Source organism: Cucurbita moschata, unplaced genomic scaffold (genome assembly GCF_002738365.1).
Source record: "Cucurbita moschata cultivar Rifu unplaced genomic scaffold, Cmos_1.0 Cmo_Scf00017, whole genome shotgun sequence".
NCBI lineage: Eukaryota > Viridiplantae > Streptophyta > Magnoliopsida > Cucurbitales > Cucurbitaceae > Cucurbita > Cucurbita moschata.
Window position 1 is genome coordinate 3557802 of NW_019268533.1, and position 22957 is coordinate 3580758.

Below are 22957 nucleotides of genomic sequence, written 5' to 3' on the forward strand. Positions count from 1 at the left end.
AAACAAAAACGAAAAAAAAAAAAAAAAAAAAAAAAAAAAAAAAAAAAAAAACATGGAACATGACAACATAAAAAATGGTAGAACAAACCTCAAAAATAAGATAAGAAATTTGATATTGTCTGCTAACTTTTTCTAATTTATTTCTTCTTTTTATTATTTATCACTTTATCTTATATTCATACTTTTCAAATCAAAATCATAATTGTGTCGGCTACATTATTTTTCTTACAAAAATAAATAAATAAAATATGATATCAAATTAAATATTATTTTTAAGCCTGTTTATGTGACACTCGAGTAAAAATATTGAGAGATCCCACATCGGTTAGAGAGAGGAATGAAACATTTCTTAAAAGAGTGTGGAAACATTTTTCTAGCATACGTGTTTCAAAATCGAGAGGTTGACAACCATATATAACAGACCAACACGGACAATATCTACTAGCAGTGGGTTTGGGCTGTTTTAAATGGTATCAGAGCCAGTTATCGGACAGTGCGATGCACTGTCGAAGTAGGGCTAGACCCATCATAACTGGCCAAAACGGACAATATCTACTAATGGTGGGCTTGAGCTGTTTCAAATAGTATCAGAGCCAGTTACCAGACGGTGCGAAGCACTGGTCGAATTAGGGCTAGACCCTCTTCATAGTAGACGTATTTTAAACCTGTGAGGCTGACGACAATTCGTAACAGGCCAACACAGACAATATCTATTAGCGGTGGGCTTAAGCTGTTTCAAATGGCAGCAAAGCCAGTCACCAGATGGTGCGAATCCTTGGTTGGAGTAGGACTAAACCCTCTCCATAGTAGATGTGTTTGAAAATTGTGAGGCTGACGACGATACGTAACTGGCCAAAACAGACAATATCTACTAGCGGTGACCTTATGTTGTTTGATATGGTATTAGAGCCAGTCACCGGACGATGCGAAACACTAATCGAAGTAGGGCTAGACCCTCTCCATAGTAGACGTGTTTTAAAACCATGAGGCTAACAACAATACGTAACGGGCCAAAACGAACAATATCTGCTAGCGATGGGCTTGAGGTGTTATAAATGACCGACCAACACGGTGCACCTTTTTTTCAGTGGCTCAATCATAATAACTCTAAATTTAAATATGTTTTGCTCAACTTTTAGAAATTTTCTTAGAAAACATATGAGCAAACAAACATAGTCAATGACGTGACCATATCACAAGAGATTAACGAGATGATCAATTAAAATAATATCCGAATCATTTTGATTCGATTAAATCTGTTTTTTTTATGATAAACATGTGCTAATTTTTTAATGGATTGTATTTATGGCTCAATAATAAACTGAATAATTATATTTTTTTTAATTTGAAATTATACATTTAATAATGGTGTGTGTTGAAGCCACGTGCAAGAAAATAATAATAATAATAATAATAATAATAATAAATAAATAAATAAATAAACTCAAAAGGTATTTTGGTTACCGCAGGTGGGGCCCACAAATCTTAGTCCAAAACAAAATAGTATTATTGTCTAATGAGCTGGATTATGATTTGCCACCTGTAATGTGGGTCCCATTTTCTATATTTGTGGCATCAACTCTACGTTCGTTGGAAAGCATTAAATGTCCAATTTCCAAACAAAAAAAATTATTAATAATATCTTTAAATTTTTTTAAATTTTCAAAAATATATTTTAATTAATACTTTACTCCAAAAATATTCTTATATTTATCTTTAATATTTTTAATTTATTATCTTTATAAATAAAAGTTTTTTAAAAAATTATTGACAATATACGAATAAAAACTTATTAATGGTTTTTTAATTTTTTTAAAAAAATGTTAACTTATTTTTAAAAAATTTTATGAAATAAAATATTAATAATTTTCATTCAAACATATTTTTGAATTTTTTTAAAATTAAAAGTATTTTTTTTAGATTTTTTAAAAATTTTAAAGGTATTATTGAAAAATTTTAAAAATTTAGTGGTATTTTTAGACAAAAATGTAAAATTTAAATGTATTTTTATTAATTTAGCGTTATTATTATTATTTATAGGTTGATACAACTATTAAAATTTTAATGTTAATCATATCGAGATTTTAATTTAGCAAATACAAAAATTAAATTAAATTGTTTTTACTCCTAAATCAATTAATTTTCTGCATCATTTTCGAACTCTTCAATTTACAAATTTATTACGATATTGATAGATATTTTAATTTTTTGAGACCACCGAGATATATTTTTTAAATAGTAATTTTATTTAATCAACAATTTTACTTTTTGTTATTGATAAAAGATATTTAGTAATAAATTATAGTTTACCATATATATTTTATTTGATATTTTATTATAAGGCAGATATTTGCCTTATTACCATAGTATCTTTTCATTTATTGTTATTTCCATATCCTTGTAATTTATTTGATTATAAATAAGATAACTTTCACATCATTTAGGTGTGGTGTATTAATCAAACATTCTCAGTTATTATGAGTGAAATTAAACCTAGCGACGGAAATAAACAGATAGTTATAAAAGGACGGGGACTATAGAAAGTAATACCGGAGCAAATCTATTTTCCTCTTCTTAGAAACAAGTCGTGTGCTCGTTTATCAAGATTGACAGAATCCACGTTGTATCTTAGTTGTTGATTGCAGTGCAAGGTTGGTGCCCTCGTGTTCTTGCTATTAGGTTATCTTTGGAGACTATCAGAGAGTCGTCAACTAATCTCGAGTAGTGAACGGTTTAAACTCGTAGAATTCACATTGTAATTTATAGCTAGTTCATCTTCGGGATTATGTTCTATATGTTTAGTATAATTCTCGCGTGATAGTCGTCAACTAATCTCGAGGAGGGGACTGTTTAGTATAATTTTTATTTTTAATAAAAATTAATTAAATTAATCATAATAAAGGAAATTGAACCGTTGGAAATAATAGTAATAATAATTTTGTTTTTATATTATTATTCTTATTTTATTTTATTTTATTTTATTTTACTATGTTCAAACAGACCAAACCACTGGAGAGGTGGGACCCAACCAGATTTAAGAGTGAAAACGACATGACGGTAACGGAGCCGTACAAGTTTGACACGACACGTCGTGCCCAGACAAAACTAAATGGCCAACACCCATGTCGTTTGTTTTTTGAATACTAAAATTATTAGGGTTTGTCCGTAAAATGAGTTTTACCTTTGATAGATAGGGTTAAATTATATATAAAAAAAAGACATTTATAATTTTTTAAAAATTATAATATTATTTAGTAGTACGACCGGTGGTGTTGGATCGAATTTTTTTTAACCAATCCAAAATTTTGGGTTAATTGGGTTGGTGACCGGAACAATCCGAGTAAAGTTTACCATCTAATCCAACCATCTATATTCGAGTTCGATTGGGCTGTCTGGTCGAGTTATCCATAATACACGTTATGTTAATAATTAAAATCTGATAAGATTCAAATATCAAATATTTACTGGTCACAACGTATCACTATCATTGATTACAAAGGTTAAATATTCTCAATTTTTTTAAAACTAGGTAGGGCTGAGTTGGGTTGTAATCCTATTTTCGAGTTGGTCGGGTTGACCTAACCAAAAAATGTCAACCTGCAAACTGAACAAATTTTTTGTTTTTCTAAAAGTTCAACCCAACCCAGGAAGGAAAAAAAAAAATCTAACCCGACCCAACTTTTCAAACTATCTTTAAATCACGCTTCGTCCTACACGAACCAAACTCAGTCCAAGAAGGAACAAATCTCGAGGGACAGAGCCTACATGAATCTCTTCAACAGACAAATCACCGGATCGAACAATATGACGAATCACGAAAGCGCAAGGTAGCTCTATGGACACGAAGATTACGCTATTTTACAACTGTAATAGGTAAAGCGACGTGCTGTTGGTCTCCCAACCTTTCGTGACAGACAATTGCTGACACTAAAATAAAAAATTCAGTCAAGACACTATAACATTACGACAAATTAATAATAACTAGAGTCAACTGTTATTTTCTCTAAGGTTCGAGATTTAAATTCACATGATAAAAAAATCGTAAACTCGTTAATTTTAATAATATCAAGCTAACGATTAAATAATCTGGTCACAACTCACAAATTTTAATAAAGACAGCTTTAATATTTTTTCGTTTAAATTTAATCATTTGCATACCATGCTTATGAAAATATATTTTTTTTAATGATTTTATATAAAAAAAAAATTAAAACATAGAGTTATTTATATAACTCGATAACCTAACAACCAGAACTATTAGGGTTGGGTCGGTTTTATTTTCAATTTGAGTTCAGTTAAATTTTTGGAAAACTAAAATTTTGGGTCATTAATATTTTTTTGGTCGGATTAACTCAACTAACTCGAAAATAAGGTTACAACCCAGCTCTACTTTTAAGATTATAGAATATTTGACGTTTGTCATAAATATTAACGTGAATATTTGATATTTGATATTTGAGATTTATGAGATTTTAGTTATTAAATGTAACAGTAGATAAATATGTTTTTTTAAATAATTAAAAAAACATTCCGACACCCAACGAATCTAAAATTTGAGGCTTAAAGCTGGATTGTAAACTCTATTCTGGATGTTGGTAGAACAAAATGATATTTTTTAATATTGAATTTAATTAAAAAAAAAAAGTGATAATTTTTTATTTTAAAAATCAAAATTTGATTTATGACGTAGAGAAATGATAAGGAGAATTTTGTAATTATCCATTTTATCAATAATACATGCCACGTGGATAGCTTTATTTATCCTGTTAAAATATAAAGTAGAAAGAGAAGGAATAATGTAGAAAAAGACAATGGAGGGTAAAATTCCTAAATTTAGAAATATTCAACTTATTAATACTTTGGGTAAAAATGAAATATTAACACAATTTTGGAAAATAAACTAACTTTTCATTAATAATTGGTTAGAGAATGTTTTTATTTCATCCCTTATTTGAAAATATTTTACTTAAAAATTAATTTATATAAATACCTATAATATTTTTACTAAGTCGAGGTACTATAAACTTCTAATTTCGTATTTTTACGGCTGCTTCCACCAATATTAACTGAAATTATTTACGTCGTTAAATTTCAATAACACAGTAAAAAAAAAAACTTTTTTCTCTTGGAGTCATTTGTTCGACATGACTTTGATAGCATGTTAGATGAACACGACTTTCTACAATGGTATTATATAAGCTATAGTGGTTTTGTTTTGGGCTTTCCCGAGAGGCCTCACACCGATAGAGATAGTATTATTTGATTATAAATACATGATTATTCTCTAAATTAGCCGATGTGGGACTTTTATCCAACAATAATATCCGACGTGTCAAATAATTTCTTAAATTTAAATAATATTGAATTTGAAAACATTAAAAAATTTAACTTAATAGTTTTTATTTTAATATTTAGAAATTTATTAAAAAAAGCTTCTCACTATTTGATATTTTGAGACTAAAAAAAAAAAGAACTTAATAGTTTTTATTTTAATATTTAGAAATTTATTAAAAAAAGCTTCTCACTATTTGATATTTTGAGACTAAAAAAAAAAAGAAAAAAAAAGTTTAAAATTATTAAATAATAATAATAATAATTATTATTATAATTGCAGTTAGGTCCCTAATAAAGTATTAAATTACATATAGCCGCTTCCCTTCTCTCCTCCCCTATCCCCATCATCACCTTCTTCGTCTCTCTCTCTCTCTGTACAGTACACGTTCCCTTCTCTCTCTTCTTTTTCTCTCTCTTCTCTTTCTCTCTCTTCTTTTTCTGCAACTGTTTCGCTAATGGACCTTCTCCACCGCCCACAGGGTCACCGCCGGCCTCTGTAACTGAAACTCCGCCCTCAAACTTCCATAATTTTGAACTCAGCGCCGGCCGGATTGAATGGCCGTCGAATACGAATGCTGCACCCCCAATTTCTTCATCCATATACTCATCATCGTCCTCTTGGTCATCTTTGCCGGCTTAATGTCTGGCCTCACCCTCGGCCTCATGTCCATGAGCCTCGTCGATCTCGAAGTACTTGCTAGGTCCGGTACCCCTAAGGATCGCAAGCACGCTGGTAACTTCCTTTTTCTTTTACTCTTTGATTGTTCTTTGCTCTGCTTTGATTGATGTTCGATCCTTTTCTCCATTTATTGTGTGGGGCTGATTGCTGTACCTTTTTCAATTTGCTTTTGTTTCCTCTCTTTTTCTTGGCGACTACTTTAGAGTTACTAATTCTTATGTTGATCTTGTTATTCCCCTTTCCCCTCTTTTTAATTGAGTATGTTATGTTGTTTACCTTGAATCCATTTGAGACTTCCCCTGTTTTACTTAGTCGACCTTCGGATTCTTCGCCGATGGAATCATTTGAATCTGTTTTGGGTTATTGTAATGGCTATCAGATATTGTCATCTTTGGGCTTTTTTTTTCTGGCTTCCCTTCAAGGGTGTTTCGAACCGATGTGGAAGACACTCGTTTCCTTCTCCAATGGATGTGTGACCCTAAATCCATCCCTTCCAGGTCCAGGGTTTAGAGTTCATCGCCTAGTGTCGGGTTCTGATACCATTTGTACTTGCCCAAGCCCACTGCTAGCCAATATTGTCCTCTTTGGGTTTCCCCTTCTCCTCAAAAGTTTTTAAAACGCGAATGCTAGGGAGAGTTTCGATTTTCAAGTGCTAGCTTGAAGCATCGAAGAGTTGCCATGAGGAACCTGATAGTTTTATTGTTCTGTTTTGTGTCTTCATTTCTATCTCCATTGCTGGCTTGGGTCAAAGAAAGGGTTAGTATGACGTCTTTTCAATGTGCTTTCTATAAGTTCCCTGTCCTATTGGTATAAATCGACAAAATGTAACAGTGTCAAACTGTAGCTGGTAAGTTACGTACTGGTTTGGGATGTTCATGACTTTTTAAGATCTTAGACCCTAACGTGCAAGGGACTTTCTTCTTTTTGTTTCAGAAAGTCTTTGTATTGTTCTATCTGGCTAAAGTTATTGGTATATTGAGTTTTGTTTTGTTCTTTCCCTTGACAATAATACTTTACAAATGAGGGTAATGGTGGGGGGATTCGAATCTCCGATCTTTAAGGGACGGTACTAAATGAGGGAACAATTAAAATTTTCTTTGACATTTGAGATGTGAATTAATTTATCACTAAAATGACCAATCCTCCAAGTTACTGTAGGATTGTGTTACCATAAAAAGGACATTGGCATTTAAGTGTGTGAACTTATGATAAGAGATCTCAGCCTATGATCTTTAGAAATGGTTTGTTTCTTCAACTTATATTGACCTTATTGAAAATGAAATTCTAGGGAACTTATATTGACCAAATCTTATTTGAGCAATATAGTTGTCGTTGACGAGCTTCAAAAGTCTTTACACGAAAACAATGCTTGTTGCCAATTCAAGAGCTCAATCTATATTTGTGATCCCACGTCAGTTGGAGAGAAAAACGAAACATTTCTTATAAGGGTGTGGAAACCTCTCCCTAACATATGCATTTTAAAATCGTGAGGCTGATGGTGATATGTAATAGGCTAAAGCGGATAATATCTGCTAGCGGTGGGTTTGAGCAGTTACAATATAAGACATCATTTACCATTCTAAATGTTGATGGTTAAGAGAAACGTGACTTTTACTTTTCTGTACTTCTGAACTCTGAGACCCTCTTATCTCTTTGTAATGCTTTTGTCTTTAAACTTCAATGTGAGTCTGTGGTATTGTGATTAAAACATCTCCTTACTAATTCAATTGGTTTTGTACAGCGAAGATATTGCCAGTAGTAAAAAACCAGCATTTATTACTCTGCACCTTACTGATATGCAATGCGGCAGCCATGGAGGTACATTTTATTGAGATATAGTGGATAAGTATGAAGATGATTGACCAGAAACAGTAGATTCAGGGAAAAAAAATTGTTCAATATTTGATATAATTGTTCGTGCAGGCACTTCCTATATTCCTTGACAGTCTGGTTACAGCTTGGGGTGCTATCCTAATCTCGGTGACCTTGATTCTTCTATTTGGCGAGGTTAGAGCAATTATCTGGGAAATGGTTTTTTCTTTTCCAACTTCTGATTTGTTCATCTTTTATATTGATAAATATTTGCAATCTCACTCGAGGATTGGCCTGTGATTATGGATTTCAACGGTGTCGTTGATTTGTACTGTAGACAATTAACCAGAGTTCACATGTTTCAGCTGGTACCAAATTTAAGGGGTAAATTTTATGATTAGCAATCTATTTACTTGATGTACAGATTATACCACAGTCCGTTTGCTCTCGGTATGGTTTGGCGATTGGATCAACGGTTGCTCCTTTTGTCCGTGTTCTTGTCTGGATTTGCTTCCCTGTTGCATATCCAATCAGTAAGGTAGACATTTGAGGACTTGGGTTACATAAATTTACTACATTATTGTTCAAAATGGTTCCTTAGTTATGTTAAATGTGATTTCCAGCTACTAGACGTTCTACTGGGTCATGGGCGTGTGGCTCTTTTCCGAAGAGCTGAGCTGAAAACACTCGTCAATTTGCACGGTAATGAGGTATATACAAGGGTTTAATGCCTTTTGTTTAATTGTTTCTTTTGAATCTTATGTTTACTTCTTTGCTTCTCTTTTCTGCTCTAATGTCTGAGGTTACCCTGTAATAGGCTGGAAAGGGTGGAGAATTGACACACGATGAGACCACTATTATTGCTGGAGCACTTGAACTGAGTGAGAAGACAGCTAGTGATGCCATGACTCCTATATCTGAAACTTTTGCTATTGATATTAATGCAAAGCTTGATAGGTAATATGCATGTTGAAAATAAGACAACAAATAACTCATCTTCCTAATAATAGGGTACTTCTAATTTGTAGTTTCTGAAGTAGTTGTTATATTGCGCAGGACTTTGATGAATCAAATTCTGGAGAAAGGGCATAGCAGGGTGCCAGTCTATTATGAAGAAGAAACCAACATTATTGGTCTTATCCTGGTAAACTTGTTAATCATCTCACCGTCAAATTATGATCTCAATATATCCCACGACCTGAATTCTAGTACTTATGAAAGTACCAAAGCCCACCGCCGGTAGATATTGTCTTTTTTTAGGCTTCCCTTCAAAGTTTTTAAAATGTTTCTGCTAGAGAGAGGTTTTCACACCCTTATAAAGAATGCTTTGTTCTACTCCCCAACCGATGTGAGATCTCACAATCCATCCCCATTCGGGGCCCAGCATCCTCGCTGGCACTCGTTCCCTTCTCCAATCAATGTGGAACCCCCCAATCAACCCCCTTCGAGGCTCAACGTCCTTCCTGGCACAATGCCTCTTGTCCACTCCCTTCGGGGCTCAACCTCCTTGCTACACATCGCTCGGTGTCTGGCTTTGATACCATTTGTCCTCTTTGGACTTTCCCTCAAGATTTTTAAAACGCGTCTACTAGGGAGAGGTTTACACGCCCAAGAATGATTTGTTCTCCTTCCTAACTAAGGTGGGATCTCACAACTTATGAGTAATTAGTATCTGATCAAAAGTGAAAATTCTGGAATAATATTTTGTATTTTCGGTCAAAATACATGAGTAGAACAATATAATTTACTTTTGTATATACAGTGACAAAACTTCAAGCTTTTGTCGAACAAATTTGTGACTGGTTTCGGCCTCTGCAAAACTTGTGTAGATTTTATGAATATCCATTTTACCTATTCACTTTGATGCTAAGCTGGAGGCTTTACTCCCATTTTTATCTACCAACAAGCACACTCTTTGGCAAATTTCAATTAACATCCCAACCATATCTGTATTCTTTAGTCTCCACCTTTTCCCTAATGCACCTATCCTCCCTAGCAAAAGGTCATTTTCCCTTTCTTTTAATACTTTTGTTTTCATGTATTAGGTTAAAAATTTGCTTACAATCCACCCAGACGATGAAGTTCCAGTAAAGAGTGTGACCATTCGAAGGATTCCTCGGTAAGTCGGTCGCAGAAAAAACATTCTTGTTTCAGATTCGACCGTTCAAATTCTAGTGTCACTCTGATCTTAGATAATTCTGTTACAGGGTTCCTGAAACTATGCCATTATATGACATTTTGAATGAGTTCCAGAAAGGTCATAGCCACATGGCCATTGTTGTTAAACAGTGCAACAAAATGAACGGAAAAGCCGATGACAAACTGGGCGACGGTACGTGCCTCTGTGTTCGTTATTCACGATTAGGCTATTCGGGTTTCAGAATCTGGTTTTGATGGTATTATATTAATTGAAATGCTATCTCAAATAGATTCCCAGAGAGATGTTAAAATTGATGTGGATGGTGAAAAGCCCCCACAAGAAAAAACTTTGAAGAACAAGAGACCACTTCAGAAGTGGAAAAGCTTTCCCACCACAAATAATTCATTCCGGAGTGGCTCTAGAAGCAAGAAATGGACAAAGGATATGTACTCTGATATCCTGCAGATAGATGGAAGCCCTCTTCCTAAGCTCGCCGAGGAAGAAGAAGCTGTCGGTGTCATAACGATGGAAGATGTCATCGAAGAACTTTTGCAGGTATTAACTGCTCATTTTGCACGTAAAGTAATCGTTTGTTAGTTTTCGACATGGGACGGTTTTTTCATATTGACATTTATTTTCACAGGAGGAGATCTTCGACGAGACTGATCATCATTATGAGGACTCTTGATAGTGGTTAATCAAGGAATAGTTCGTTATTTTATGCGCACATAGGTAATCACGAAAATATTTGTTAAATTTGTTGATGTTCTTTATAGATTTTGGAACCCATAAAACTCGAATCGAAGCTTTTGAGGGTTAAGAAGTAGAGAAGTTTGTGTTGTAGTAGTACCACCAGAGAATGAGTTTGTTAGATGCTTAATTGCTGAAAGATAGTCTCAAAGTAGGAAGAAGGGGAAACACAAATTTTCAGATTGTATAGCCAACTTTGAAGGATTTTTGTTGGATGTGCTACTCAACTATGGTTAAGTTCCCATTTGTGCTCGGTTTAACTTCGTTCTAATCTAGCTCCTTTACTTATTCAAGTTTTATCATAGTAGCATTTGGTTAAATATCTTCGAAGGAGAATGTTAACCTGATCGAGACTTAACAGGTTAAGATGTATTCTCTCGGCTAATAGGTTCGAATCTAATCGATGTTAAGATGTTGGGCATAGCGTCTCAACATTACCACAAGACTCAACATCGAGCGATGATTCTGACAAATTTTTGGCCTGTTTTGAGGGTTACTTTCTTTGTGTAAACCAAGCAACCATTATTGTTGTGCACTTGAGAAGTAGTCATAGTTGTGATTTCTTGAAGGTGATTTGGAGCGTGAAGTGAGGATATTTGCAATCTCCACATTATAATAGAACTTGGCGTTGCAGAAGATGAGACATTTGAAACAAAAAACAGCTTTAAACTGAGGCATTCGATTATAATAGAACCTACAGTTGTAGTAGACGGGACATTCGAAACAAAAATACACTGGCTTCTAACCGGGACATTCGATTATAATAGAACCTACAGTTGCAGAAGACGGGACATTCAAAACAAAAATACATTGCGTTCGACCCAGGACATTCGATTATAATAGAACCTACAGGACATTCGATTATAATAGAGCTTAGAAGACGAGAAATTTAAAACAAAAAACACACTGGCTTCTAACCGGAACATTCAATTATAATAACCTACAATTGCAGAAGACGGAACATTCGAAACAAAAACACATCGGCTTCTAACTTTCTAGGACATTCGATTACAATAACCTACGATTGCAGAAAACAGGACATTCGAAACAAAAACACACCGGCTTCTAACCAGGACATTCAATTATAATAGAACCTACAGTGGCAGAAGACGAGACATTCGAAACAAAAACGCACCGGCTTCTAACCGGGACATTCAATTATAATAGAACTTACAGTGGCAGAAGACAGACACATTCGAAACAAAAACACACGGGCTTCTAACTTTATTTCCCTCAAATATGTACCATAGCAGTAGGGGTAACAGCTTGTTAAAGAATTCTCTAAACAAAAACTAAGTTTGAAGGAAATTTTGTTCCCAAACAGAGACAGAACGAGAGAAGAGTGGGACAAAAAAATCATATACTTTTAAGTTTTAAGGGATAAATTCTACATTTCATTTCATTTTCCTATCAGTAGCGTTTCCCCATTCAATTCTTTGTGCTTTGGGAAACATACTACTAAGTACCATAATCGTATTTTGAGTTACCTTTTCCCTTGCTTTCACTGCATAGGAGGTGCTCTGTAGTATGCAGGCATTGTTGCAGGAAAGAACATTTGCCTCACTCCTTCAGCCTTGATTATGGGAAAAATTATGCCTGCTGCTCCCTGTGGTGTTGAAAATTGAGATATAATCGACAAACGAGTTAGAAAATGCTCATGGAGAATGTAAGTTGATATGCAGATGACGAGAAATGTGTACCGTAATCAACCGAACTCCGATCCATATACGCTTAGGCGAAGGGAATGGGATTAGCAACCGAGTTACACCATATATAGCAACGGCAAAGAAGTGACAGAACAGGCTTAATGGGCGCGGGTTGAGACCAGAGAGAAGAGACACTGGTCCAGAGGAAAACACACCTCCTAGACTCAAATAGTCGAAACAAGCTTCGCGCATTTCCTTCCTGGCCGGGTCGGGCGATGCACAAAAGACCTGGTATAAGGCACCTGCCAATGTGTTTATTGTAGATGCCACTGGCTGTAAAGGATGAATAAGAGGCATCATTAGTGTAAGAAAGCTCGAGTGTATATTGAGGTAACTCTATTAGAATGTCGACGATACCTTTCGCAATGTGTAGAAGGATTCGAGATAGTTGCACAAGGCATCGGCATCGTTCAAATTTGAAAGGGGTCGAAGAAGGTCTCGTAGAACGACGATATCGGCGAGAGCAACAGTCATACCTCCACCGGTTAAAGGATGTCGCATGTTGAATGCATCACCCAAGAGAAGTGCTCCTGGTGTGGGATGTGGGGCTGCTGGCATGCTTCTGTTTGTTGTGCTTTTTATGTTTCCCTTATCAACTGAAGCTATGAAGGCGGTCTGCAACTCGGGCGGTAGCTGGAATACAAAGTTCTTGTAATCAACAAGCAAGCCAAAAGAGCAAATTCTTGCAATTCTAGGTGCTAAAAAGAAAAACAAAATCTGTAACCATCCAAGCCCACCGCTCGCAAAATATTGCCCTCTTTGAGTTTTCCCTCAAAGTTTTTAAAACGCGTCTTCTAGGGAGAGGTTTACACAACCTTATAAACATTTCGTTCTCCTCCCCAACTAAACTGATGTGGGATCTTACAATCCACCCCTTTCAGGGCCCAGCGTCCTCGCTGGCACTCGTTCCCTTCTCCAATTGATGTGGGACCCCCCAATCCACCTCCCTTCAGGACCCAGTGTCTTTGCTGGCACACCGCCTCGTGTCGACTCCCTTCAGGGCTCAGCCTCTCCTCGCTGACACATCGCCCGGCGTCTGGCTCTGATACCATTAGTGCCCAAGCCCACCGCTAGCAAATATTGTCCTCTTTGAGCTTTCCCTTTCGGGCTTCCTCTCAAGGTTTTTAAAGCGCGTCTTCTAGGGAGAGATTTGCACACCCTTATAAAGAATGTTTCGTTCTCCTTCCCAACTGATGTGGGATCTCACAATCCACCCCCTTCGGGGCCTAAAGTCCTCGCTAGCACTCGTTCCCTTCTCCAATTGATGTGAGACCCCTCAATCCACCCCCCTTCAGGACCCAGCGTCCTTGCTAGCACACCACCTCGTGTCCACCCCCTTTTGGGCTTAGCTTCCTTGCTAACACATCGCCTGATGTCTGACTATGATTCCATTTGTAATAGCCCAAGCCCACCGCTAGCAAATATTGCCCTCTTTAGGCTTTCCCTTGATGTTTCTAAAACGCGTCTTCTTGGGAGAGGTTTCCACATTCTTATAAAGAATGTTTCGTTCTCCTCCCCAACCGATGTGGGATCTCACAAAATCAAATAGAACTAGGTTGAGAAACTAGCAAGAGAAATCAATGTGTAAAGGTACCTGAGGAGCCACAACGGTTTTCAAGTAGTGTGCCATGTCGCCGTTAGCCACAGAAGGCACTTTTTGGCCGGGGATATCGACTAAGCAGCGTATCTCCGTGCTGCTAATCCGGTATAACAAGATAGGCGATGGGTCAGCAAGCACAACATGTCCATGATTTTCAAGGGGCAGCTTACAGTTCTCCAGGACCAAACCAACAAAGCATGAGGGAATATCAATCTACAGAAAGGGTCATAACAATGTTTTCAGTGAACATCAACAACAATGGGGAACTTGTTTACTTCACCGATACATTCCAAACTAATTACCTGAGGTTTGCAGAGGTTGCGACGCAAATTCGAAAAGCCGCCATCACAAACAATGGTGAGGGGAGCATAAGATGTCAACTCTTGTCCATTCTTGGTTTTATATTGCACACCTTTCACAGTCCCATCCTCTTCAACTATGGAAGTTACAGTCCCTTGTTCCAGTTTTACACTGAGACAATATCAAAATAAAAACAGATTGATGAACCAAACTGTGCATACATTATAGGTGGAAAAATGAAAACAATGAGCAAAATTGATAAGGATAATAGTGTTCCAATTGTTTCAACTGAACCTATTACACGATCCAAAACTAAGAAGATTCAACAAGCATTCATTCTTCATCTATAAAATTAGATAAACTCGGTTCAACCATTATTTCATGTGTTACAAGCTGATTCGATTGAAGAAGGATCATTTGAAGCTTCGAAAGTAAATATTTGCACGGTTGAACTAGCGGATGAAATTGCTATAAATTGCACTTGATTGATAAGTGGTTAGAAACTTCAATTTATTATTTTTAATTTCATAACTTCTTGTAGTGGGCTAAAAGGTGGAAAGTTACTAAAGTGACTTCGTGGAGATTTAGAGGGAGTGAGAGTAAATTATGTCCACTAACTTCCTTATCGGCATTTGAAAAGTTGAAAGTTTCTTTTGTGGAGAGACTATAGATACCCACAAATTATTGATGAATGAAATTTAGCTCTCAAATGGAGACTCTCTCTAGAAATTTGAGCACATCCTCTTTACCATTTCCAAGTGTCAAGCAATTCTTGTTTGTGAGATTGCATCTGAGTCATTCAATTAAGCTTGGTTCATATGCAATCTATCATCAGAATTGTTTAAAACTTAGAACAAGGTTTTCGATTGTGGAGTGACTCAATTTAGAACCAAGTTCTAAATTTTGCTTCTAGATCTTTGATCGAGTTTATCTAATTCTAGCCTTATCTCTTGGTGGATCCGAATTTTGTATAAGGAAATGTTAATTTCTTCGATTCAAGGGTTCTTGCTTCAACAAAAGCTTGATCAATCCTTTCTTAAGAGCCTAGAAACAGTAATTCGCAGTTCAAAACATCAAGAACCAAAAACAGAACAGATTTATGAACCAAACTATGTCAGAAACCAGAATCTTAACACCCTGGAAACGAGATATGGGGCTATATAGCAAGAAGAACGTTAAAGAAAAGGGGTGATTGAGTAGGTTACTTGGAAAGAGCAGCAGCCTTTTGCCTCAACCTCTGAATGAATCGGCCATTGTGAAAGCTTCTCCCAGAAATATTGGAATCAAATTTGTCCAAAGGATAAGCCAATCTGGTGTGGTTTCCGTCCTTGAAGAGCGCATAACCAAACACCTGCTGAGCATCGATCCCCTTCAGACTGTCTGTGGCCACACACACACAATACAACTAATTATAAGAACGAGAAAATGAGAAATGTGCGAAAATCGGGAAATTAGGGTTACCTTCAAGCCCTAACTCGATGAGCTTCAAATAGCCGCCGGGTTGAAGCAATTCTCCGACGATTCTCTCCGGCTCCGACAAGTCTCTTTCAATTACATGCACTTTTCGTCCATCCTGCAACGAACCGATGCCATCTGAATTAGTATGATCCTCCCCTTTTCTTAAATTTATTTTTATCAATTCATTAACAACCCTAACCCTATGTGAGGGAGATTAAAAATGCTTCCAAATTTATGACATGGGAGGCGTGATGTCAGCTCTTCACTCCCCCTAAACCACGTGGCTTAAGGAGTTAGCTGACACGCAGTCTAAGTAATATTAAAAATACCTCAAAAACTTACGACATAGAAGGTATGGTGTCAACTCTCCACTACTCTTAGGTTGTGTGGCCTAAGCGAGTTAGCCTATGGAAGTCTATCCGAGTAACATTAAAAATGTCTCAAAATTTACGACATAGGAGGCATAGTGTCAACTCTCCACTACTCCTAGACTGTGTGGCCTAAGCGAGCTAGCTTGTGGTACATGTGTGTCATCGAAGGCGAGCATTCCAAGACGAATGTCTCAGACGACTTTCTTTGAAATGAGTTTTTCCAGGACCATACCGAGATGACATGGGTGTGCAAGTATTGCGCCCCCGCCCATATGTAGGAGATTGAATTAGCTCCAAGCTCAAATCTTATCATTAAATAATACGGAAAAAAATATTAAAAAAAATATCAATTACTACGAAATTATGTTAAGTTTAGCACACAAGTCTTCGAACGTGTGCATGTGTGTATGTATGTATATATATATATATAGGTGTTTAGGTATATATATATATCCATGTGGTAATTTATTTTATAAGTGTTTAGTCGTCAACCCGAGTATAATTCAATATATAATTAATAAATAATCAAATTCAAAATTAGTGATTCATTTTATTAAACTAAAAAAAAATATTATTATTATTTCTTAAACCAAACTAAATTGTTTGAATGAGCAATTAAACTGTATAATTTAGAAAACATACAAAAATAAATAAATAATAAATAATAATCAAACCTACCAACCCCCTCCTTCCAATCACCAACATAACTTCTAATTATTTAAATAAATCAAAGAAAAAGTCAATTTCTAAATCCATTAAATAATTAACTAATTTAATTAAACTTGCCAATTACTCCATATTTAATAACCCATACATAAATATGATAATAATTAATATACTAAAAAAATACAGCTAAATATATATTATTTTTCAAATTTTATTTATTTAAAAAAGACACACCGCTTCCCATTTTCCGGTCTGAATAGCCAAAATATATACGCAATAAATAATAATATTATACCAATAAAACATAATATTGAATAATTTATTTTATTAATGAAATTTACAAATAAATGTATTTTTATTTTTTAATTTGATGTGATGTTTCATTATTTTAAATTTTATAAACACCAGAAATTGGTTGTTAGCTGGCTAGTAGTGGAACTTATTAATTATTATTCAAAATTATTTATTATTATTATTATTTGTTTTTTAGTTAAAATTCTCATTACATTCTTCCAAAAATTAAAAATAAAAAAGAATTTCATTAGATTCAACTGATCATAATTTCGTCCTTTAATTTTTTTTTTTTAATTTTTTAGTTGAAAATCATAAATTTTGATAAGAATTCTCTAAATTATTATCTAATTAAAAAATATAAAAATTGTGAGAAACCTTATAAGTTAAGTATTTTGTTTTATTCTTAAATCCAAAGTAAAATATTTGAAAATAAAAAAAAAATTAAATAAATAACTTAAAATTTTAGAAACTAAACTAAAAAAATACAAAACTCCAAATTTTCTTAAATTATATATATATATAGATATATAGATATATATATATATATATATAATTTCGACAATAAAATTTAATTTTATCCAAATTTTTATTAGTTTATATTATATATCTAATATTAATCAACCAATCTTAATCTTTTTTTTAAAAAATAAACGGTTTATTTATTAATTTAAATATTTTTATGCATTTTTTATATTTTTCGAAAAAATTCAGCGAACATTCATCGATATTTTTATAAAATTGAGATGTCAAATATTTCCGTTTAAATTATTTGATTGAACCAATATTATTTTTGTTTCATTTAAATTTTTAAAAAATTAAAAATATATATATTTAAAATTGAGAAAATACAAAATCATGATTAAAAAAAAAAACTACTTTTTCCAAAATCCAGACAAAAACAAAAGCCTGGAAAATATAAATTTAATTCAAAAGAAAAAAAAAAAAAAAAAAGCCAGCACAGCATAAGAGTCTAAAATAAACAGCTAAATTCAGATTCAATTAAAATTAAAAAAATCCACAACAAATTATTCGAAATTCAAAATCTCCGAAGGGGGAAAATTAGAGAGAGATTCAGATGAACTGACCTTGGCGAGAGTATAAGCAAGGGCGGCGCCGGCAACACCAGCGCCGACGACGATAACGTCTAAATCATCGGAGGAATCTGCGCGACGGACGTCATTTCCCGACGGAATCTTTGAATCGATTACGGCGGTGGTGGTGTTGTTGTCGCCGTCGTGTTTGATTCCGTCTCTGAAAGAGAAGAAGAAAAAGAGAGGAAGGATGGAGGCCAATAGAAGGCCGAGGAGAGCCGCGGATAGGAACTCCATTGTTGCAGAGACGGAGAGAGAAACGAAGGAAAGAAGAGAGAGAAAGGGCGGAAGAGAACGAACATGTGAGAGAGAAAAAGGGGATTTAGGGATTTATAGAGGAAAGGCCTTTGCCTTTGGCAACATTTTTGTGATCCTTTGCGTGAAATATACAAATTATTATTCTTTTTTTTTTTTTTTAGTTTTAATTATTTGATTAATTTAAAATTGTAATTATTTGACGAGACTCGAACCATACTTCGGTCATGATTTCTCGAGAAAAATATTAAAAACAAAGTAAATGGTTTCGGGTCTTGTGAATGAGACTCGTGACTTTATTTTTTAACCGGTTATAGTTAAAATCACTTTAAGTTTTGTTGGGCTATTTCTTGTATGAAGTCGTTTTCACTTGTATTGTCTCGTTATACAACCTGATTTAAATTTGAAAATTCAAATGAAAACCAGAGAAATTAGCTATATTAGCCACAACGCTCACGACAGAGCTGGTAACATTGAATAGTCTCGACCTATGACTATTCAACACTTTACCATACAGCTCCTCGAAATCTCGAGGTTTAAGAATCTTAGTTATGCTCTGGATTGATCATTTCACCTACTGTAAATCAAATCATGATAATGTGAGGAGTGACGTTTATGCCTGCTGAGTGCTGATATCACGTGGACTCTTGTCATGATATTAGATATTAATTTCAACCATTTTGATTAATATATATATATATATTACTATAGATAGAATATATTAAATATTAATTTAAATATCATTTAATCTAATCCTGAATTAAGTCTCTCGTGAGCTAATGAGAGTGGAAAACCTCATTGTTCAAGTCTCGAAATTATCACTTAAGAAAATTATTATAACGGTCCAAGTCTACCTCTAGCAAATATTGTCCGTTTTGACTCGTTACATATTGTCGTTCAAGCCCACGGCTAGCCGATATTGTCCGCTTTGTCTTGTTATGTATTGTCGTCAGCCTCACAGTTTTAAAACACATCTACTACAGAGAGGTTCCACCCCAGCTGACGTGGGATCTCATAGTCCACCCCTTGTGGTCCAATGTCCTCAATGACACACCACTTGATGTGTAACTCTAATACCATTTGTAACAGCCTAAGCTCACCGCTAGCAGACATTATCCACTTTGGCAAATCTCACAATTTTAAAACATGTCTACTAAAGAATGTTTCGTTCCGCTCGAACCAAGGTGGGAACTGACCGAGATTAAATAAAAAAAAAAAAAAAAAAAAAAAGGGTGTTTGAAAAAGTAAAAATGAAGGGTGTTGGCTTAGTCAATAATCGAAATAGAATAAAGCTTTGATAACTAAGCATGAATATTGACTTTGAGGATTTGATTTGTATTTTGGCTTAGTCAACAAATTTTATGTCAAGTTTTATTTTATTTTATCGTAAATTCAGAAATCTTGAGAGTCGTAGGTGGCACCAGATTTGATGTATTACAATAATTAAATTCTATTTTTATGTTTATTTTATATATTCAAGTTGGCAATATTCAGTTCCTTCAAGCTTATGGCACCCAATAATTATTATTTTTTTCTCTCCTTCAATTAAATTAATAAAAATACTAAAAAACTTTAATAATATTAAAAAAAGAATTTAAAAATACTCTTCAACTTAAAAAAAATACTGTTATGTTGTTGGATGATGAAAGTCCCGAGAATGATCATGGGTTTTATAATCAAGGAATACTCTCTATTGGGTTGAGGCCTTTTCGTAAGCCGAAAGTAAAGTCAAGAGCTTATACTCAAAGTGGACAATATCATACCATTGTGGAGAGTCGTGTTCGTCTAACAACGGTTAGTTTCTGATTAAAATATTAATAATTTGGTATTTTAAAATAATATTAAAAGAATACTAACCCATCCAAGATTAATTTTAAATATTTTTTTTCTATTACTGTCCAAATATTTTTATTAATTTAACCTATGATATTTTAATGGAAGTTTTTAATTTGATGTTAATTCTATAAACTATTTTTAATACATAACAATTAACTAATAATGCTATATTATATTTAAAAATAGAGCGTTTTTAATCTTATTTTAGTTCAAAATTCAATTAATTTATTAAATTAATATCCAAAAATATACTGAGACACTAATTATCTCGTTAAAATACATTTTATTAATTAAAAAAATGATTTGAACCATGAGGGCGTTTATTATTTAATTTTTTTTTTCATACTTATAAAAATCAATTATTAATTAAGTTCATGTTGTTTTCAATGCCTAAAGCAATAAACTATAATACTTAGATATGAAGTTATTTTAGCAAAATAATATTAATCAAATTTAATTTAATTTGACTATCTTATTATGGTTTGAATTTAATTAATCTGCATGTGAAGGGTGTGGCTACGACAGAATAATTAAATAATATGATTAATTTTTTAACAAATTACATAAAATAAATGATTTTTATGACATCCTTAGTTGAACTTCAGATTTATATTATTTTGTATTCTAAATAATTTTCATTTTTAAAAAATTAAAATACAATAATAATATATAGACTAAATTATTTTGTTTTTGTTGTCAGATTATTTATTCAAATTTTTATTATTAATAAAAGAAAAATATTAGTGTGTAAAATATTTATTTATTTCTTTAGAAACATTTAATTAAGATTTTTGTAATTCAATGTCAAAAAAAAATTCTAAAATAGTTAAAAATTATTTGTTAGAGCGGTCGGAGATAAATAATAAAAAAAATAATTATGATATTAAATAAAAAAATATATCTAGTAAAAATGTGTTCAGTAAAATTAATAATAAATTCAAGTTGGTTCGGTTGAATCCAATATAATTTTAAGTGAATTCATGAACTAACTTGTTTTTGTGGAAATTCAAGTCAGTAGGATTATTTTGAGAAATATGCAAAAGTCAGTAGTGGACCGTTTGCTATTGAGACAACCAGCTCAGTCGGCTCTGAAAAGAAGGTGGTCAACGGTCCTAGAGTGATGGTTTACAGGTTAAGGCTAAGAGAATTCTTAAGGGTTTTGGATCGAGGCAGCCCTTTTGGAGCGATGTTTCATTTATTTGAACCCAATCCAACTTAAATAGTACATGTTCGGTTAGATTGGTCAAATTTTTCGAGTATCTGCATATATGTAATTTTGACTTTGGTTTTTTTTTTTTTTTGTATTGAATAAATATTTGTAGTATTTTATTATAATAAAAAATAAATGAGAAGAAAAGACTTCTACTTTGTTATATTGTAATTAGTTACCTACCTTGATGTGACATTATAAAATTAATTTTCATATTTTTACGTCATTAATTTTTATTGCATTCATGTTGAATATTTTACAAGATAAATATTTATTTATTTTAATAAAAAATCATTTTAGTTATTTTGAAATTAACTTTTTTTTATTTGTTAATTAAATAAATAAATATTTTTTAAGTATCTAAAACTATGTTGTAGAACTTTATATTATATTTTTTTAATTAAATATTATTAGATTTATTATAATATTTTATAAACTTTAATAGAAATTATATTAAAAAATAAAAAATTCTTTGAAAAGAATATTTTTTAAATAAATATATAAACACATGGAAAAAGACTTTCACCGCTCATTTCTAAAAATAATAATAATAATAATAAAAATCGAGGAATTTTGGAGAAAATTGAAATAGGAGGCAACATGAGCGGAACGTGAGGAAAGGCTTCCCGTCCCACACTGACATCTCTATAAACTGTCATAACTTTGCTTGTGAAAGCATTCAAAAGACTTATCGTGAATCTCTTCTTCTGCCAACCGATGCAAGACTTTCTTTAGGTTCATATCAATTTTCCGTTAGAACGAATTGCCAGCTTGAGCTTCCACTCTCAACTATGAGAACTTGCTTTTCATCCTAAGGACTAGACTACTCACATAAGATAGCCTCGAGACATCTAAAAGAGGTACGAACTCCTACTATCTTAGATATGACGCAGTTGAAAAGCGTAAATCTACGCTCCTACTTACAAAAGATTACTTCTCAAACAAATCATTAACGAAAGACTAACGGAAGCGGAATCAAGCTCCAACCTAAAAAAAAAACCAGCACGAAAACTAACCAATGCTGCCACCAAGTTCACCGCTTTGAAGCAAGGAAGGACAAAAACTAAAACTTCGATGCTCTTACTCGAGACTTAGTCCAATAGCTACCATCAAAAGTATAATAAATTAGCCACCGAAAAACTTATTTCATTTATTAGATTTATCAACGACCAAGGTAAAATAAAATTTAAAAAAATAATTATAGACAAAAATTTAATTTATTATTATTATTATTAATTTTAAGTTCATTGGACATAACAAATTAATTTATTTATTTTTATAAATAATATTATTTGTGATATCATCAAAACGTGTATAGTTATCTTATTTAATTAAATGCCATTAATTTGAGACGTTCCACCTAACCCTAAAATTAATTAAAATTTAAATAAATAAAAAATAAAAAATTATTAAATAAATATATAAAAAATAGTGCCAATTGCGTGGTAAGCAAAA

The 22957-nt window shown here is 33.3% G+C and overlaps 2 protein-coding genes across 3 annotated transcripts; one reads left to right on the plus strand and one right to left on the minus strand.

Annotated features, from left to right (window-relative positions):
- Positions 1–5651: 5651 nt before the first annotated feature.
- LOC111454933 (DUF21 domain-containing protein At2g14520-like) lies at positions 5652–11003 on the plus strand. The gene is made up of 11 exons (XM_023096413.1): positions 5652–6067; positions 7755–7831; positions 7937–8020; positions 8250–8363; positions 8449–8535; positions 8643–8782; positions 8882–8969; positions 9871–9944; positions 10033–10157; positions 10255–10520; positions 10609–11003. Exons 1-11 carry the CDS (start codon positions 5890–5892, stop codon positions 10651–10653), a joined length of 1278 nt encoding a protein of 425 aa, XP_022952181.1. The 5' UTR covers positions 5652–5889; the 3' UTR covers positions 10654–11003.
- A 906-nt stretch (positions 11004–11909) lies between these two features.
- Positions 11910–18541, minus strand: LOC111454931 (squalene monooxygenase-like). 2 transcript variants are annotated; one of them, XM_023096411.1, is made up of 8 exons: positions 18196–18541; positions 15783–15894; positions 15527–15701; positions 14324–14492; positions 14016–14234; positions 12779–13054; positions 12416–12694; positions 11910–12321 (listed from the first exon to the last, which is right to left on the minus strand). In XM_023096411.1, the coding sequence occupies exons 1-8, from the start codon at positions 18436–18438 to the stop codon at positions 12217–12219; spliced, it is 1578 nt and encodes a 525-aa protein (XP_022952179.1). In that variant the 5' UTR covers positions 18439–18541; the 3' UTR covers positions 11910–12216. The 2 variants fall into 2 exon arrangements, with proteins under 2 accessions (XP_022952179.1, XP_022952180.1); XM_023096412.1 differs by lacking the exon at positions 18196–18541 and adding an exon at positions 16266–16474 and having other exon boundaries at positions 15783–15896.
- Positions 18542–22957: the final 4416 nt, after the last annotated feature.

What these genes read in the sequence shown, in the direction of transcription:
- LOC111454933 (XM_023096413.1), top strand. Translation starts at nt 5,890, where the DNA reads ATGGCCGTCGAATACGAATGCTGCACCCCCAATTTCTTCATCCATATA. An exon ending in TAAGGATCGCAAGCACGCTG is followed by an intron (nt 6,068 to 7,754) that starts GTAACTTCCTTT and finishes GGTTTTGTACAG; the next exon opens with CGAAGATATTGCCAGTAGTA. An exon ending in TCATCGAAGAACTTTTGCAG is followed by an intron (nt 10,521 to 10,608) that starts GTATTAACTGCT and finishes TTATTTTCACAG; the next exon opens with GAGGAGATCTTCGACGAGAC.
- LOC111454931 (XM_023096411.1), bottom strand. Translation starts at nt 18,438, where the DNA reads ATGGAGTTCCTATCCGCGGCTCTCCTCGGCCTTCTATTGGCCTCCATC. An exon ending in GCAACCTCTGCAAACCTCAG is followed by an intron (nt 14,235 to 14,323) that starts GTAATTAGTTTG and finishes CCCTTTCTGTAG; the next exon opens with ATTGATATTCCCTCATGCTT. An exon ending in CCTTCTACACATTGCGAAAG is followed by an intron (nt 12,695 to 12,778) that starts GTATCGTCGACA and finishes CATCCTTTACAG; the next exon opens with CCAGTGGCATCTACAATAAA.